At 43.2% G+C, this 19,902-nt stretch overlaps 1 protein-coding gene across 18 annotated transcripts in view; it reads right to left on the bottom strand.

Annotated features, from left to right (window-relative positions):
* FHOD3 (formin homology 2 domain containing 3) overlaps positions 1-19,902 on the bottom strand; it is a 663,149-nt gene that overhangs the window by 278,139 nt on the left and 365,108 nt on the right. For 16 of the 18 annotated variants that reach the window (XR_008309501.1, XM_053259380.1, XM_053259375.1 and 13 more), the window contains one exon: positions 4,845-4,939. Coding sequence is in view for 17 of the 18 variants with exons in the window: in XM_053259380.1 (XP_053115355.1) it covers positions 4,845-4,939 (95 nt within the window). In the remaining variant the exon portion in view is untranslated. Of the gene's footprint in view, positions 1-4,844; positions 4,940-5,034; positions 5,056-14,578; positions 14,616-19,902 lie in introns of those variants that run through there. The other 2 variants (XM_053259384.1, XM_053259389.1) reach the window with 2 other exon arrangements.

Below are 19,902 nucleotides of genomic sequence, written 5' to 3'. Positions count from 1 at the left end.
TGAACCAGGTTTTGGTACTTTTGTGGGCAGGTGCCAAGTCCTGCTGGAAAATGAAGTCAGCATCCCCATACAGCTTGTATGCGGTAGGAAGCATGAAGTGCTCCAAAATCTCCTGATAGACGGCTGCGTTAACCCTGGACTTAATGAAGCACAGTGGACCAACACCAGCAGATGACATGGCTCCCCAAATCAACACAGACTGTGGAAACTTCACACTGGACTTCAAGCATCTTGCATTGTGTGCCTCTCCATTCTTCCTCCAGACTCTGGGTCCTTGGTTTCCAAATGAGATGCAAAAGTTGCTCTCATCAGAAAAGAGGACTTTGGACCACTGAGCAACAGACCAGTTCTTTTTTTCTTGAGCCCAGGTAAGACGCTTCTGACGTTGTTTGTTGTTCAGGAGCGGCTTGACAAGAGGAATACGACATTTGAAGCCCATGTCCAGGATCCGTCTGTGTGTGGTGGCTCTTGATGCACTAACTCCAGCCTCAGTCCACTCCTTGTGAAAGTCCCCAACACTTTTGAATGGCCTTTTCCTGACAATCCTCTCCAGGCTGCGGTCATCCCTGCTGCTTGTGCACCTTTTTCTTCCACACTTTCCCCTTCCACATAACTTTCTATTAATGTGCTTTGATACAGCACTTTGGGAACATCCAACTTCTTTTGCAATTACCTTTTGAGGCTTTCCCTCCTTATGGAGGGTGTCAATGATGGTTTTCTGCACAACTGTCAAGTCAGCAGTCTTTCCCATGATTGTGATTCCTAATGAACCAGACTTAGAGACCATTTAAAGGCTCAGGAATCCTTTGCAGGTGTTATGGATTGATTAGCTGATTGGAGTGGGACACCTGGAGCCTAGACTGTTGAACCTTTTCACAATATTCTAATTTTCTGGGATTGTGGATTTGGGGTTCTCATGAGCTGTACGCCATGATCATCACAATTATAACAAATTAAGGCTTGACTTATCTCGCTTTGCATGTAATGCGTCTATATCATATATCAGTTTCACCTTTTAATTTGCATTACTGAAATTAATGAACTTTTGCATGATATTTTAATTTTTCGAGTTTCACCTGTATATGTCCTTTTACACACTGGACTCTAGACTTATTTTGACCTTTTAGTTTTAATGAGATCTTTACAGTTGAGAGTTGAAATGTTTTCTTTGCATTATTACGTTGTCATAGACTTTTTTGTGGAGTAGTGTCACCTAGGGAGGAGAGCCAAATGCGAACTGATAATAGATATACGTGAAGATTTGTTGCATGATCCAATGTTGAGCGTTATATTTTGGCAGATTCTTGCTCTGCTTTGAGGGACCCTTCTAAGTACTTTGATGGAGATATTAAAAATATTTTTTCATATTATCATAAAAATAATATTATTTATTATTTTCATACTATTACTTTGGAGTTCCTTTCTAGAACTCATGGCTTTTAGATATTTGTAAAGAACTAATAGCTTTTACAAGCCAGGTAATAACTAATGGTCTCTTCATTTTTTGTTTATATAACATAATACTGAAGTCCGATTTAAGAATCCCCCCGCAACCTTTTTATTTGACATCAAAGGCCTATTGAATCTACAGGGTTTTGTTTTTTTTAAGGAGAAGCTGTCCACTGTTCTTGAATCAGTAGGCATGGATCTGGAAAGGATTAAAAAAAAAAATCTTCCTGGTTTTTTCATGGATATTAGATTGTATCCATCTAGTAGGGATATAACTGGTATCATCTAGTTGTCCCCCCGCCTTTTGTTTGGAATTACATGCTAATCAGAAGAACCGGGATGGGAAAGACCAGAAAGAGACCTATGCATTTAGATCTTTATTCTGAGAAAGCTTCTGGACGATTTTTATACAGGCTTTTGGATTAAAAGAAGGATAATATTTATGTAGGGAAACCATTTTTACTGACGTCATAGATTTCAGTGAGTTACATTCATGAAGGTTCTACTTCATGCAGGGTTTTACGTTTTCTTTCTATTTTCTCTCCTGGTTAATCATAAGTTTTTATTGACATAATATTAATCAGTAACATGTTTATTAATATCTCTGAATTTGTAGGTACTGGACGGGACCCCTGTAGCGGAAGTTTTGCTCTGCCTGATTTAACCTTAATACTCATGTATACGTTCCTGCCTTGTTCCTTTTTGTTGTTGCTAGTTTCGGCTCTCCCCTCTGTACTTTGTTTAACTGTTAGATTCGTAATTTTACTGATGGTAAGACTGAGTCCTATGTTAACATTTCCTATTCTATAATCATATACATACACATTAATATAAATATATACAATTACCATTTGTATCTTGTATATAGAAGAGTTTTGTTTACGCTGGATAAGCTTCTGTGTGTAATCATGTATGCTCTCAGATGTAACCTTTTCTGTTTTTTTTACTTAAACTTTAATAAACGTACTATAAATTGTGGCGGGGGGGATCAATTTCGGAGGATGAATACAACTGAAGGTAGCCCGGGCGGGTGCACAGCTAGGGGAGTCAGTCATGTGACTTGGCTCTGGGGGGGCCCCCGAGGCAGTGGGCCCCCAGACAACTGTCTCCCCTTGCCCTATTATAGTTATGTCCCTGCCACTGCCCCTTCTGGCTTCTTGCTGCAACACAATTTTTGTGATCAGCAACACCATGCTGACCACATAAGTGGTCCCTGCACATATGCCATGTGCATGTTGAAGGTTTGTGGGGCTTTTTGGGACACGTGCCACCCCAGCAGGAAGGTGGAAGGGGTAGTGGAGAGCAGGTAAGCATCTGCTCTCCATTTTCTTAAAATTCCCTTTCTAATTTCTTTAAAAGTGTTTGAACCATGCTTTGAATTGCAATTTAGGCACATCTCTAGTGGAAAGCCCTTTAAATGGTGCACATGGACCATTAGACCTATGGACTTTGTCCATCAAAGGAATGGTCAGACTGAGTGGACTTTCTTTCCCCAAAACAGTATTCTTTCACTGTTTTCTAGAGCCAGCATTATGTGAGAGAAAGATTAAACCCTTATATATCTGTACAATTCTGAAATTTATTAAAATAAACTATTTTTAACAAGTTAAATGTAGAAGTACAATGGCAAAACAGAGGGAGAGAGAACCACAACTCTCTCCAGGTTTCTTTAAATTTGATTATTCTTGTGCTGAAGCACAGACCTAAGATTGCTCTGAACAAAAAACAACAACACACAAATATGTCAACAACTCATTTTAAAAACAGATCGCTTTGAGACAAGGTGGCCTAGGTCTACTAGTTTTGAGACAAGGTCTCAACAAAAAAATTAGGTCTACTAGTTTTGAGACAAGGATGCAAGATGGTAGGCAAGACTTCCCTAAAAATAAAACATACTTTTGGTACACAACACTCCTTAACACATACATGAATATAGACACTGCCATGAGTAGACCATTATGAAAGAGGTATATATTTTCTCCCTTTAATCAGCAAAAATTCTATTTTAGGGGTGAAAATGAATATATGCATGAAACAGGCTCCTTTCACTCTGAATGGATTAGCTGCTGCTCTTTCCAGCCTACTTTCCTTAAGGAAAGTAAGGTCACCTTTATAACTGCAGTTTGCCTGCAGTCCCTCTGCATGCTCCCAGATGATAACAATCTTCAGTCTGGGAGCCAGCAAAGGACTGGCTTCCTCCAACCCTGGAAGGACAGCCTGCACCAGCCAAAAGAAATGAAGCCATGGGAGGAGCTTTCTCCCTTAAGAGTTTGGGCGATTTGCCCAATTCAGATGACACAATGGAGATGCCATCTTAATTTGCATGTGTATCTGCTTGCTGGCAATCATGAGACACAGAGAAAAAGGAGTCCTGACCATGTATTTAAAAACTATTTTTGGGTTGGTGCATGTTGGAAGTCAAAGGACTTTGCGCTGTCTCTTTGTCTCAGACAGTGGAGGACAGACTAGTAAGTCAGAGTGCTAGAGGGTCAAGACATTTGTCATCACTTCTCCACTGCTCTGATGCTATCCCTTTGAAATTTAGATTGCTACTCTTAGGGGATTCAACTTCCTTCCTTCCTCTCTCTCTCTTCCTACCTGGCCTTCTACCTTGCAACATGGCAAGCCTCTCTCCCTGCACCATATGTGCAGAGAGGATGCAGAATCCATCTGCATCCAGCTAGATAGATAGATTAGAGATCCTAACTCCTCATTTTCCTATCTAGAATGGAGTTCCTTAATAAATGCCTTTTATATTGATTTGAAACTATGAATTGGCTCCAAGTTACTTTACTCTCAGGATACACACAGGCCTAACTAAACTACCGCTGTGTTGTGCCTCTGTGCACTCTGCTATAATGAGAAAGGGATTCTCTCACCACAGAGAATTCCCAACAGTGCAGACATACAAGCCTCACTTATTTTCTCCATACAATATGTATGCAGGCACATGATTGACTACATGTAGAACCACTTGCTTGAACTGTGTAGTACACTAAGACAACTGAAAGCAAATTTTACAAACACAGCTGCATGATTTCCTGCTGCTGCAAACACAGGAATCAAGAAAGATAAAATAGAAAGTGCTCACAGTGGTGGAGTAGAGCAATACTTTGTAGCTGGGAATTTATTGCATGTATTTGAATGTAAGATGTTTTAGTTGTATGATTTACTTTGGCATGCTCACTTTTGTAAGCTGCCTTGTTAGGCCTTCACATCTAAAGAGTCAAAATAAAACACTCCTTATTTCTATCTTTATCATCTAGTGAAATTTACTGATGTCACCAAAATAGCATCCCTGTGATTCTTATTATTATCAAATATCCTGTTTATACATACACAATTGAAAAATATATAATAATTCTTATAAAGTATTCAACAGATGGAAAGCTTACCTTTGACCCAATGAGAGTATACAGCCACTGGATTGTTTCATTGTGATTTATTACACCATTCATCCCATCTACATAGAGCATAATTTGTCCCAGTGCTAAGGAAACAAAGATAAGAGAAGTTAACATAATACTATTGCTTACTATTTTATAAGTTCCTGGTCTTGGAAATGAGTGAGAAAAGGTAAAATACCATGTTCAGCATACTATACTATGCTATATTATAATACTATATTATAACTGGTGGTCATTCCATCATGCATAGAAGAATGGATACAAGTGGAGTTTTAGGTGGATGCAGTCTAAATTCAGTCATCCAAAAACACCTGGTTTAAAATGAAAGTTAAGTTGCTTTGAATTTTCACTTGGGTTCGAAAAAGCAGGAGCATTGCAAGTTAAGGTGCTCATCTTAACTTCTGTACCATATAAGCTGTAAATATTTTGTACAATCATGTATTTTGTGCTGCTTTAGAAATGAGGCTTCCTGCCTCTTTGGACAAAAGCAGACCTCTATACTCACAAGTACACCACATGGACTTACTTCTGAGTAGACCCACAAACCTTACTCTTGAGAAAACCTTGCAATCTTGGTTGCGGTAGACAATCCACTCTTACTCATGAGTACAACTTGCATTCTTATAAGTAGACCCCATACTTATGCAGTTAATGTTGAGGGTCTGTTCATGAGTAAAACTGACAGTAATCACAGTTTGTACTTTACTCACTAGTAAAACCCCACCTTCACTCATGAGCAGATCACACCCTTACTTGTGAGTAGACCTGTAACTGTAGTCAGCAGTAAATCTTGCATCCTTTCTCAAGAGTAGACCTACTCAGAAGTAAGAGTGAGATCTACTAATAAGGGTGAGGAACAACTCAGCACCTGTTGAATGGGTGCACCCCTCCAGGGGTGCCTGGGTGCACCCCTCCCCAGCCCAATGGGGAGTTGAAAGGCCAAGACAAAGTGTGAATATATGGAGCCTAATTTCTAAAGCAACAACACAATATCTTTACAGCATATATAGCACACAAGTTAAGATGGGCACATTAACTTGTAATGCCCATGCTTTTTAGAGCACAAGTGAAAATGTAAAGGATAATCTTGGACCAAAGGTTTTTGTATGACTTAATTTGCAGGCTTTTTGAAAAGGAAAATCTGATTGGGCACTGTGGGAAAGGGAAGTTTAACAGTATCTCTTACCCATGCTAGCTAAGTGGAGCCTTCATATTCACAGGCAGCATGTCTCTGATGTAAAAAGTTCATATTTAAAGGTAGTCTGCCACCACTTTGTATGCCCCCGCAAGGGCCCCTGTCATGTTGCTGCCACCTCTCTCCTATGTTTATTTGCCACCGTGTGTGCCCTGACAAGGCCCCTTGCTGCTGCCTCAGTGGAGGGGAGGGAGGAAATAAAAACCCATAAAAGAGAATGGAGAAGAAGGACGGGAATGTCTTTTTATTTTTAGAAGTATCAGGGTGCTCCTAGGCTCTCCTTATCAGAACCAGGAAGTCACTTGCCAGGACCAGTGTTCCTTGTAACAGGGATTCCCAGATGCTATTAACTACAACTTCCAGCATCTCCAGATTCAATGGCCTTTGGCTGGGGATTATGGGAGTTGTAGTCAACAGCATCTGGGCATCTCTATTACAGGGAACACTGGCCAGAACCTGCCCCTCTCAACTCTGGCTTCAGAACCTTTAGTGGGCAATATAAATGACAAGCACCCTTAGTTAATTTAACCCTGTTACTATGGGGAATTCAGACTCTAATAACCCAGGAAATATAGGGTCGATTTCTCCCCGAAAACAACATAGGATTATACTTCAGCATATGTCTGAATTTAAAAAAACATTTTAAAGGATATTAAAAATTATAAGAGACATTGAGGCTGGTCTTGGGAAGCAGAGGGATGTCTGCAGATCGCCCACCTAAGCCTCATAACGAATCTGGCTGCTAGGCAATGTTAAGGGTGCACTCGCACCCTTAACCAGCCTACCAGGTATCATGTGCCTTCCCCAAAGAAACACAGAGATGGGTGCATAGAGAGATGGGCATCTGATGAGGGAATCCCTAATGCAATGTAGGGTTGTGCACAAACCTGTTTGAGGGTTCTTTTATGGGCCTCCAAATAGTTTCAAACAACTGGTGGTTCAAAGGCAGGGGGATACACTTAAGGGTGGGAGAGGGTGCTCTTACCCCTCTCATCGCATTTCCCCCACCAGCACTGCACTTTAAACGGGTCCAGTTGGACAACAGTGTACCTCCCCGCCGCCCCGTTCCCTCGTCGGGCCAGAAGTGATAGGAAGTACCCAATGCACGTGTGCATGCCAGGCGTGTGTGTGCACAAATCGGTTATGTGAGCAACGTGTGCACGTTCACACTGATGTGTTCATGTGTGCGGGTTACTTCCTGTAACTTCTGGTCCAACAAGGGAACGGGGCGGGGGGGGCGGTATGCTGCCACCCCGCTGGACCCTTTTAAAGTGCAGAGTCAGTGAGAGAAACTTGGTGGGTGGGGTGAGAGCACCGTCCACCACCATTAAAGGTATCCCCCTGCCTTCACACCACTCCCACCAGTTCCAGGCACATCCCTGATGCAATGCACATGCCACGTGTTGCATTGTGGGGTACCCAGAGGGCAGAACAACAGGTTCTGGCCCCGTATCCTTATGCCCTGCTCTATGCAGGGCTGCTTGTGTGTGCATGTGGGAGACACACTGAAGATGACTGGCTTGATCATCTGGCGGGGAGGTAAGTGGAAAATAGCCTTCCCCTCGCACCCTTCCCACTTGCCCAGGGCAATTGTGAGAATCGCTCCATTATCCGATGGCAAAATGTATAGTAAATACATGAGGCTTCCACCTAGGAAAGATTATCTATATCTATATCTATATCTATATCTATATCTCAGAAATTTTTCAAAGGATCTGCAGCAAATTTGGAGGGGTATTTTATTTATTTATTTATTTGTTTGTTTATCTATTTATTTATTTATTTGATTTATATACCGCCCTTCCAAAATGGCTCAGGGCGGTTTACAATTAAAACAAGCTACTAAAACAATAAAAAGCTAAGACAAATTAAAAACAATATAACAATTAACAATTTAAAAACATTTTAAAACAGCAATTAAACAATTTACAGTAATTAAAAGCCCCAAAATCGGGTTGGAATTTAAAAACCCTGGAAAGCCAGGCCAAACAAATACGTTTTAAGGGCTCTCCTGAAGGCTAATAGAGAATTCAAATTACAGATTTCCGCAGGGAGCGCATTCCACAGCCCCGGAGCAGCTATAGAGAAGGCCCGCCTCCGAGTCGCCACCAGACGAGCTGCTGGTAACTGGAGACGAACCTCCTCAGATGACCTTAATGTGCAGTGGGGATCACGCAGAAGAAGGCGCTCTCTAAGGTAACTCAGGCCTAAGCTATTCAGGGCTTTAAAGGTAATCACCAGCACTTTGTATTTTGCCCGGAAACATATCGGCAGCCAGTGCAATTGTTTCAAAATAGGTGTAATATGGTCTCTCCGGGTTACCCCAGAGACCAATCTGGCTGCCGCATTGTGAACTAATGGAAGTTTCTGAACTATGTACAAAGCCAGCCCCACGTAGAGCGCATTGCAATAGTCAAGCCGGGAGGTTACCAGCTGGTGCACCACTGTTTTGAGGTCATCCTCCTCAAGGAATGGACGCAGCTGTCGAATCAGCCGAAGCTGATAGAAAGCACTCCTGGCCATGGCCTCCACCTGAGAGACCAGGGTGAGGCCTGGGTCCAGGAGTACTCCCTAGCTGCGCACCTGCTCCTTCTGGGGGAGTGTAACCGCCAGAACAGGGAGATCTAACTCACTCCTCAGGTTCTGAGCCCCCACAATGAGCACCTCTGTCTTGCTTGGATTCAGCTTCAATTTGTTCTCCCTCATCCAGCCCATTACTGCCTGTAGGCAGGCATTTAAAGAATGAGTGCCATTTCCTGAAGATGAAAAGGAGAAGTAGATTTGGGTGTCATCAGCATACTGATAACAGCCAGCACCAAATCTCCTGATGACCTCACCCAGCAGTTTCATGTAGATATTAAAAAGCATTGGTGACAGAATGGAGCCCTGAGGGACTCCATATAATAGCTCCTGCTTTGAGGAGCGACTGTCACCAAGCTCCACCATCTGGGATCTACCTGAGAGATAGGAACGGAACTACTGCAAAGCAGTGCCCCCTATTCCCAACTCCTCCAGGCGACCCAGAAAGATACCGTGGTCGATGGTATCGAACGCCGCCGAGAGATCCAAGAGGACCAACAGAGTCACACTCCCTCTGTCGATTCCCCGGTAAAGGTCATCCATCAGGCCGACCAAGGCTGTCTCAACCCCATAGCCCATTCTAAAGCCAGTTTGAAATGGGTCTAGATAATCAGTTTCCTCCAAAACCGCCTGGAGCTGGTTAGCCACCACCCTCTCGATTACCTTGCCCAGCCAGGGGAGATTGGAGATTGGCCTATAACTATCCATCGCTGAGGGATCCAGGGTAGGCTTCTTAAGAAGAGGTCTAACTATTGCCTCCTTCAAACAAGGAGGCACCCTACCCTCCCCCAGCGATGCATTTATGATATTAACTAGGCCATCTCCAACAATTTCTCCGCTAGATCGAAGCAGCCAGGTCGGGCAAGGGTCCAGAGAACAAGTGGTAGGCCGTACCGCTCCAAGCAGCTTGTCCACATCATCAGGAGTCACAGATTGAAACTGATCCAACCTAACACTGCAAGAGGGATTGCTGGATACCTCCCTCACAGACCCTGCAGAAATAGTGGAGTCCAAGTCGGCCCGAATACAGGATATTTTATTCGCAAACAACCCACTAAAGGCGTCACAGCAGAGTGTCTCTGGGAGCTGATTTGAGGCAGAAGGAGCTGAGATTATACTCCTCACCACCTGGGATAACTCTGCCATACGTGAATCCGCAGACGCAATGCGCGCTGACCAAAAATGCTTTTTTGCTGCGCACACTGCCATTGCATAGGTCTTCAAATGGGTTCTATGCTGCATCCTGTCAAATTCGAGCCGAGTTCTCCTCCACTTGTGTTCCAGTCGCCTACCAAGCCGCTTCATCCCCCGCAACTCCTCCGTGTACCAGGGGGCCATCTTAGAAGCGGGCCTGGAGGGACGCTTAGGAGCGATAATATCTACTGCCCTGGTGAGTTCTCTATTCCATGTTCCCACCAGGGCATCGACAGAATCACCGGCCGCACCAACATCGAAACCCTCCAAGGCCTTTTGGAAACCTGCTGGGTCCAGCAGCCTTTTTGGGCGGACCATCCGAATAGGTCCATCACCCCTGCAGGGGTGGATTGTGACCGTGATACCAACCTTAACCAGGTAGTGATCCGTCCATGACAATGGGGTAACCAACGGATTCCCCACCCACGGAACACCCCCCTGATCTGAACAGAAGACCAAATCCAGTGTGTGGCCTGCAACATGAGTTGGTTCAAAAATTAATTGGGATAGGCCCATAGTTGTCATGGCCGCTATGAACTCCTGAGCCGCACCAGACAAGCCAGTCCCAAAGTGGATATTGAAGTCCCCCAGCACCAAGAGCCTGGGGAACTCCAACACCAACTCCGCGACCAGCTCCGTCAGCTCAGTTAGGGAGTCAGTTGGGCAGCGGGGTGAACAGTACACCAACAGAATCCCCAATCTATCCCTAGTTCCCAGCCTCAAGAATACACACTCAATATAGGTCAACTGTCTCACAGGGGCACTGGTAAGGGAGATAGTATTTTTATGGACCACAGCCACTCCACCCACCCCCCCCGCCCACTTCCCCTAACCTGCTCCACAACAGAGTAACCTGGAGGGAGAAGCTGAGCCCACACTGGGCCACTCGCTTCCTCCAACCAGGTCTCAGTTATACATGCCAGGTCAGCTCCCTCATCCATGATCAGATCATGAACAATTTTGGTCTTGTTTTAAACTGACCTGGCATTACAAAGGAGCAAGGTCAGGGTAGTATCTCTTTTACCTAATTGATGTCTGCAGGTAAATTTGACAGTTGGTTTTGATTGTTCAAAACCAATAAAATGTTCAGGGCCTATAATGGAAGAAACAACTCTTGCCGGTATAATATATGCCGAGTGATTACAGCTGTAGTCTCTTTCAATATATATTCTTTATTTCTGGAACCTAGATAGAGCCTGGGATTACAGCCCAGTGGTTTTTGCTGGGAAAGTACCCTGTGGGTACTTCAGGGTAGCAGAGGGCAACTTCAGGGGCAGAGTGCAAGCCTTTTTACCAATGGAAGTATTCAGCACAAGTTTAGCATTGCTCTTGACAACGCATCTCTCTCTCTCACACACACACACACACACACACGCAATCTGAGTCTTGGGAGTGCTTCTGCAGATAGTCCTCACATCAAGGGCAACCCTTGATGAACATCATCAAGGGCAACAGTAACAGGCTGGATGAGGGATAACAAACTGAGGTTGAATCCAGATAAGAAAGAGGTACTGATTGTGTGTGTGTGTGTGTGTATGGTGGAGGGTGGTGGTGGTCAGGATGAGATATGGTTTTAATCTGCCTGTTCTGGATGGGGTTACATTACGCTCAGGGGCAGAGCTATAATTGGGTGGACATGTTCAAAGACTACGAGATGCCCAGCTCCTGGGATCCACCTGGCTTGCCCCTCCCCCAAGTGCTATTTGTGGTTGGTTGCGTGTTTTCTTCTCTCTCAAAGTGAGGGAGAGAACGAAGAAAACACATGGATGACAATGATGCCGGCTGGGAAATAAGCTCCAGAGGGTGGGTAACAGCCATGCCCCCTGCATGTGATGTCACATACAGGGTGTGTAGCTGGCTTGAGTGAGGGGCCACCAGGAAGAGGGATGAACATGAGCCCACCCTGTCCTAGTTATGCACCTGACTCCCTCAGAAAGAACAAGTACATAGTTTTGGAGTACTCCTGGCCCCAAAGCTCTGTTTGGTTTCTCAGATTTAAGTAGTGGCCAGGAATGCTTTTTATCAGCTTTGGCTGATACGCCAAGTGTGCCCATTTCTAAAAGTAATCAACCTACATATGCTGTTAACCTCAAGGCTAGAATTCTGTAACATGCTGTACTGCCTTTGTACCTAGTCTGGAAACTGAAATTGGTGGAGAATGCAGCAGCCAGAATGGTCTCTGGGATGACCTGAAGAGACCATATAACACCGATTTTAAAAGAACTCCACTAGCACGTTTTCAAGGGGGGAAAAAGATGCTGGCTATTACTGATAAAGCCCTTAATGGTGTTGGTCCAGGATGTTTAAGAGGGTGCCTTCTCTGTCATGAATCTTTCCACTTACTGAGATCATGTGGGGAGGTTCGGTTACAGCTGCCACTGGCTTGTTTGGTGGTGATGTAGGACTAAACTTTCTCTGTGACTGCCCCAGGGCTTTGGAATCTGCTCCTTGTCAATATAAGGGTTTCTCCATCTCTGGCTGCCTTAAAAAGTTGCTTAAGACATACCTATTTTTTCAGGTCTTTTATTAAAACCTTAAAAAAAAACCAACCCCCCCCTGTTTTAATTGTGTTTGTTTTATTGCTATTAAATGGTTGTACACCACATCAAGATTTATGCATTAGGTGGTTTATAAATATAAATAAATATATACATAAACTTATGACCACATAAAACAAAGCTTAATTTATCTCAACATCACAGGATCAGCTCCTTTGTCAATTTTATGCCCACTTCACACACCCAGCTCAGGTCAGAGCTATCTTTTTCAGAACACATCAGAATATAAGAACACCCCTGATGGATTAGGCCAAAGCCCAACTAGTCCAGCATCCTGCCTCATGCAGTGGCCATCCAGGAGCATAGGGAATCCTGCAAGCCGGATGGGGGGGGGAGATGGCCGCCCCCTCCCTTCATCTTTCCCTAGCACTTGGTGTTCACCTGCTGGCAAGCTACCTCTGATCCTCATCAGGATCAGACCCTCTTACCTGCCTTCTTTCTAAACTAGGTCACAATATCCAATATATAGCTACCAAGACTAATAGCTGTTGATAGCCCTGTCCTATAGGAGTTTGTCTAATTCCTTCTTAAACCATCTAGATTGGTGGCCATCACCACATCTGGCAGAAGCAAATTCTATAGTTTAACTACTGAAGGCCAAGATATACCCCCAAATTCTTTAAGGGGCGGAGATTGGTCCTCTGGAAAATTTCTCTCAGCTTGAAACAGTACAAACTAAATTCCTGAGGGCTATTTTTCAAGTACCCAGAGGTACAGCAAATGCCATCCTTCGTAGGGAAGCAGGGGTCACCACTCTCAAAGCGAAAGTATGGTTTTGCATAATTAAATTTTGGTTAAGCCTGGTCTTCTTTCCGCCTGGTCATGCCCCTTTAGTGTTATAAGTTTCACTTCCAAATGGAAATCAGCTCTGAAATTAAAATTGCAGCACTTGAGCACGTCTCAAGAAGCTCTTATTGGGCAAGGATTTGAGCAGGCGCTTTGCTTTGTGAAACAACGGCTCAGAGATATAGATTTGAAGGAGGAGTCCGTACAGCTGCCCAAGGGAATTTATTTAGGTTTTCAAATTTTTGACTATAAACCGGCTGAATATTTAGACTTTGATACCAAAATTTAGGAGATATCTAACCCCTGTGCAATTAAACGCTCTCCCTTCAGCAGTACTTGATGGTACATTCAAACAACTTCCTTATGATCAGCGCTGTTGCCCTTCTGGCTCAGGGGATATAGAGTTTATCACCCATGTTATTCTTTATTGCCAATTTTATAGGGACGCTCACACCAAATTTATTGCACACATTTTAACCATTTATCCTGGTCACACAGACCAATTTTATTTGGAAATTATGCTGTCAAATTTCAAACCTATAATTTCAGATAATGTGGCAAAGTTCTGTTTTGTGGAGTCAAAGCTCCATAAAGACTGTTTTCGTAATTTGAACAGTTTGTAATTCTGTAAATTTTGAATTTTCTGGAATTTTGTTATTAATGTTATTAATTGTTATCAGTTGTGAATCTGGTCTGTGACCATAATAAACTAAACTAACTAGTTTAACTATACAGTTTGTATAGAATTACTTCCTTTTGTCTGTCCTGAATATAGATTTACAGGATAACCCTGAGTTCTATTATTATGAAAGCGGGAGAAAAACTTCTCTCTATTCACTTGATCCATACCATGCATACATTTATATACCTCGATCATGCCCCCCTTTCCTGCCTTCTTTCTAAACTAAAAGGCCCAAACATTGCAATCTTTCCTCACAGGGGAGTCTGATCATTTTGGTTGCCACTTTATGCACCTTTTCTAGGTCACAATATCCTTCTTAAGGTTTGGTGACCAGAAGTATTCCAAGTGTGGTTGCACCATAGATTTGTAACCATAGATTGCATTACTATATTGACAATTTTATTTTCAATCCCTTTCCTAATGACCCCTAGCATGGAATTAGGCTTATTTACTGCGTTGACATTTTCAGTGAGCTTTCCCACCATGATCCCAAGATCCTTTTCCTGGTCGGTAACTTTCAGTTCAGACCCCACCAGTGTATATGTGAAGTCCAAGTACACAATATCTAATGGTTCACCACTATCTATATTATTCTTGACACTTTCAAAGTCTAAATTTCTGAGCTGCATAAAGATTCTTTCCAAGCATTTGAGAGAAACTTTTTAAAATCCTGAAAGTGATATATTAATAGCATGTCTGCAAACAGGAAAAATTGCATAGCAATTACCATTTATTTTGCCAACTGACATGTGAAATTCAGTAACACTTGAAACAGAAATGACATTTTCACTATGTTCAAGAACAAGACAAATTGAGATGGCATCTCTGACTAAAAATGGAACAACAGAAGAAAACATTTAGCAACAACAGCAGCAGCTAGAACATTCAGAAATAAGCCAAATAAAGGAGGAAGTATAATTCACAAACATTTTCATCTCCATTCCCAAAATACAGTAGTTACATTAGAATCTCTTTATCAGTCCAAACTACACTTGAGGGTCTCCCAGGCAGAACTAGGTCCTTTAGGTCCAGATTTGGTCTACCAGAGACCAAAGAGAAAGAGGCATTTTAAAATGGAGTCTGAGAGCAGATTGGCACCTTTGCTGCTCTCCTTCACCAATTAACAATGGGCTGGAATTGATTTTTGAGGAATCAGTTACCTGGGAAAAGCCTGACTGGAAGCCAAAGATAGCAACACTTGAGCACAACATGCATATGCTGAAATGCGTTTCTTCATATTGAATGAGACTGTAGGAGATACTCTTCAGCTGAAGCAGTCCCCTCCTTGATCTCCTCTCATTGCTTGAATCTGTGTGGGAAACCTACAGCTCTTATTATTATTATTACATTTATATCCCGCTCTTCCTCCAAGGAACCCAGAGCGGTGTACTACATTCTTAAGTCTATCTTTCACAACAACCCTGTGAAGTAGGCTAGGCTGAGAGAGAAGTGACTGGCCCAGAGTCACTCAGCTAGTATCATGGCTGAATGGGGATTTGAACTTGGGTCTCCCCGGTCCTAGTCCAGCACTCTAACCACTACACCAAGCTGGCTCTCTTGATTGAAACATGACTGGAGTCCAGAAGTAGAAACCATGACCAGTTTCCCCTATTATCAACTGTTTCCACAAGATAGTTTGTAGAATTTCCAAACTATCTGCCTGAATTTCCAAGACAATAGATCCAGCAGAAAACTAAATGGAGCTATTTTCCCATACACCTTTTGCAAAACTATAGAGCAAGGTACCTTGGGGAATCTATTCTCCATTCAGAACGGTGGAAATAACACTATTCATTTGTTGAATAGCGGGACATTTCCAAATCTAGAAGCAACAGTTGTATACTTGATAAAAGTGTTCTACCCAGGTTTGGGAGCTGTGTGTGCTCCCAATTTCCGATTGTGTGGAAGCAAGGTAAGAGGAAAACCTGGGTAGAAGTGATTGTGTGGAAGTAATTAGGAAGAAAGGCTACTCAGGTTTCCCTCCTACCTTGCTTCCACAGAATCACCTCTACCCTCGTTTTCCTTCTGCCTTGCTTCCACATAACTGAAAACGGGGAGCACACAGAGCTCCCAAATCTGGGTAGATTGCAGTTTTTGATTGTGTGAATGACCTCATTAAATTGGTGGACAAAATTTCAAATTAATCAATTGATTATAGGCCACACTTCAGTGTACTGAAAGTTTAGCTTTTTTATCTGGGCAGGTTCTCTCACCCAGCCCATGAACAATTTTAGTTGTTCCTCAACTCACTTTTGTCCCCCAACTCAAATCCATGCATTTATTGGACAATGGTTCATTTGCATCTTTAGGGATTCATCAAGAAAATCAGCTTAACTGGCTTGTCAATAATTAAAACTGTCTCATGAAAGATTGTAGATAAATCTGTTAACTTTAAGAAGCTTGAAAATAAGTTCTTGTTTACAATGGGAATAAAAGTAGGTTGCCAATATAAGGGTTGTATATCTGCATCTACGTATGAATTAGAAATATTCATGAGAGAGAGTGTGTAAGTATGCCTGAGGTCCCCAGAGAAACAGAATATCTTTGAAAGCATCTTTGAGAAAGACTGTGCATTATTTATCTTCTTCAGGTGACATCTACCAATATTTAGTGGTAGATATTTAGAGTGGGAATCTTCAACCTTTTCAGATTTGGGGTCCACTTCTAACTTTTAACATATTACCTTTCTTCTACGCTCTCCTCTTTTCTCCATTTATCTCCAATTATTGATTTTACTTTTAAAAAATCCTAAGCAAACAGAAAAATAATGGTGGTAGTGGTGGTGGTGCAACCCACCTTAGGTGGTCCTGACTCACCAGCTGGGCAAATCTTTTCAGTTAGGAATAGAGACAAAATCTCTAACACATCACCAGGGGGCAGGAGATATTCACATTTGCTCTGCTTGTAGTTTAACAAACCTGTTCACACAAAAAAATACGAACAGCCCTGCTGGATCAGGCCCAAGGCCCATCTAGTCCAGCATCCTGTTTCACACAGTGGCCCACCAGATGCCACTGGAAGCCTACAGGCAGGGGTTGAGGGCATGCCCTCTCGCCTGCTGTTACTCCCCTGCAACTGGTATTCAGAGGCATCCTGCCTCTGAGGTTGGAGGTGGTCTATAGCCATTAATAGACCTCTCCTCTCCAACCTATAGACAAGTAGCCATTAATAGACCTCTCCTCCATGAAGTTATACAAACCCCTCTTAAAGCCATCCAAACTAGTAGCCAACACCACATCTTGTGGCAGAGAATTCTACAAGTTGATTATGTGTTGTGTCAAAAAGTACTTCCATTTGTTGTACCTAAATTTCTTGGCCATCAATTTCAAGGGATGACCCCTGGTTCTAGTGTTATGTGTGTGAGAGAGAAATTTCTCTCTATCCACTTTCTCTACACCATGCATGATTTTATATGGCCGCCCAGGCAGGGTGGCTGATAGTCTGCGGGGAGAGCGGGCTTAGCCCGCTCTCCCCACAAACCCTTTCAAAGCGGGTCTCACTGATCGTGAGACCCGCCACACTGTGAATCTGCATCAGAGTTTTCATCCTCCATAAGAGATGTGAATCAAATCTGTAGAGTTGAATTTTGGTTAGGAGCATAAAATTTTAATACCTTACATGATCACAGACATACCCTGCTTGTATCATGTTTTTATATGCAAGACTCCCTTTATCAGGAATCAGGCTTAGCAATCATATTATTCAAAGATCAACTAAGAAGAAACACTTATATACCGCCCCTCCCTTACATACATACACAAACTTCACATATATGGTATCAGTGTGTTGCTTTTATAAACTGATACGGGAATTTCCAGCAACTAAACCTCAAAAGATCCAGAAGGTCTTTAAAACCTCTGCTAACTTGGCAAAGAGGCACCTTTTAACGCGGTGATTCTTTTTTATTTAGCAGGGGGAGAGTAACTGGCCATATCCACCCCCAGCACAGTACCTCCAGTGATGGTTGCCGGTGTCTATCTTATGCTTCTTTTTAGATTGTGAGCCCTTTGGGGACAGGGATCCATCTTATTTATTTATTATTTCTCTGTGTAAACTACCCTGAGCCATTTTTGGAAGGGCAGCATAGAAACTGAACAAAACAAAACAAAACAAAAACAAAAACATACACCAAGGGTGTGTTTTTCAGATCTTTATAGTAGTAGTTTGCTATTTAGCACTGTGGACACATCCTGTACATCAGTTCTAACAAAATAGGTCCAGAACACTCAAGCTGGAAACCACATTGTATCCGATGAACAAAAGGTAGCACTGTTCCTTTTTCCCATTAATTTTATTAAAAGTGTAAGTTGAGAACACAATCTAAAGCAAAACCGCTTTACACTAATTTCAAGTACAATATAAATATGGGGTTGTTAAACAGGTGGCTTTAATTATGGAGATGATACATAGACTGAAGGGCCAGTGCAGATTTGTTGGGTTTGCAGAACACTATGAAATACCATTGGTCCCTTGTGCTATCTGAAAAACAGCTTTGTCAGCAGGGCTCAGCCTTGGCATAGGAACATAGTAAGCTGCCATATACTGAGTCAGACCATAGGTCCATCTAGCTCAGTATTGTCTACACAGACTGGCAGCGGCTTCTCCAAGGTTGCAGGCAGGAATCTCTCTCAGCCCTATCTTGGAGAGGCCAGGGAGGAAACATGGAACCTAGATGCTCTTCCCAGAACGGCTCTTACAGTGCTCACACATCAAGTCTCCCATTCTTATGCAACCAGGGCAGACCCTGCTTAGCTAAGGGGACAAGTCATGCTTGCTACCACAAGACCAGCTCTCCAGCTACCAGCAACAGGTTGAAGTACCTTTTTCTGTGCAATGCAGACAAGGACAAGACCCCGCCCCTTGTAGGTGGTACTCAAGAGTAGAGACTTAAGTAGGGGTCCAAAAATTCTGGCTGGCCTTCATGGCCACCCAGAAATGTTTTATTGCCAGGAATCTGCTCTTCCCACAAAGGGTGGGGTCTGGTCCTTGCAGTGTACCCCGAAGCAGCCTGCAGTCGGGACAACACCCTGCTGCCCTAGGATAGTTCTTGGAACCATGCTGTGCTACAGAGAGGGACTGGGGCTTGCTTTGTTTCTGCACTTTTGTTATGTGGCACTCTGAGCATTTCCAAAGGGCAGGTTCAAATCATCAGCTTCCACAACCCACTCCAGCTCTGAGCTGGAGAAGGCAACGGGGGCTGTTGGCTTGACTGTGCGTCCAAGGTGCTTGGAAAATTCTAGCCTTCCTCCCATCCCTGGGGTTTAGAAGAACAAAGCGGCGGGGATAGTCCTCATGGTTACAGTGAGCACCTATGAAGTGCAGCACAACCGTGGGTGCAATCCCTGCCCCCTTCTCCAGCTTCATAGTTGGAAGAACTTTTTTTGTTGTAAACTACCCAGAGACATACATTTTGGGCAGTATAAAAATATGTTAAACAAAATAAATAAATAAAATAAAGAACGCTTGAAACTTGCCACACTTGCCGGAGGGTAAAATACTCACCATAGTGAGCAAACTTCTGCCCCCCCCCCCTCCAGGGCTTAAAACATCAGCAGATTATTATGGCAACCATGGTGACCAAGGTCCTGGGTTCAATAGCTGGAATACAGATGTGAGCTGACTTCAGTCTTGTACAGTCCACTTTCTTTTTTACTAGGACTCCTGAGGCCCACTAGTGTGCATCAAATTGATAAAACCTGATCATTTATGCCAGACATTGAGTATGCACTCTTCCTTAAATGCCTCGCTGAATCAGATCATGGCCTACTTAATTCAGCATTCTTTGCAAGCATTCCAGAATTCAGGACATACAAGAATCTAGATGATCCAACACAAACCACATTCTACTTTCTTCCCACCCCTGCCCTTCATAAGCAAACATTTCACACAGGGTTGATTCAAAGCACACGTGATTTCAGCACAATCAGAGGCGCTCTTAACCCTGGACTTCAGGGCTGAAGTCCAGGACCTCCACGTCCCCTGCCCCCCCTCCAATCCTCTTTACTTTGTCCTTGGTGGTGTGGTTGCCCAGTGGAGCATAATGATGCTTAA

Source organism: Hemicordylus capensis, chromosome 6 (assembly GCF_027244095.1).
Source record: "Hemicordylus capensis ecotype Gifberg chromosome 6, rHemCap1.1.pri, whole genome shotgun sequence".
NCBI classification, from domain to species: Eukaryota; Metazoa; Chordata; class Lepidosauria; order Squamata; family Cordylidae; genus Hemicordylus; species Hemicordylus capensis.
Note: the sequence above shows the minus strand (reverse complement) of the source record. Positions and strands in the feature narration are given on the sequence as shown.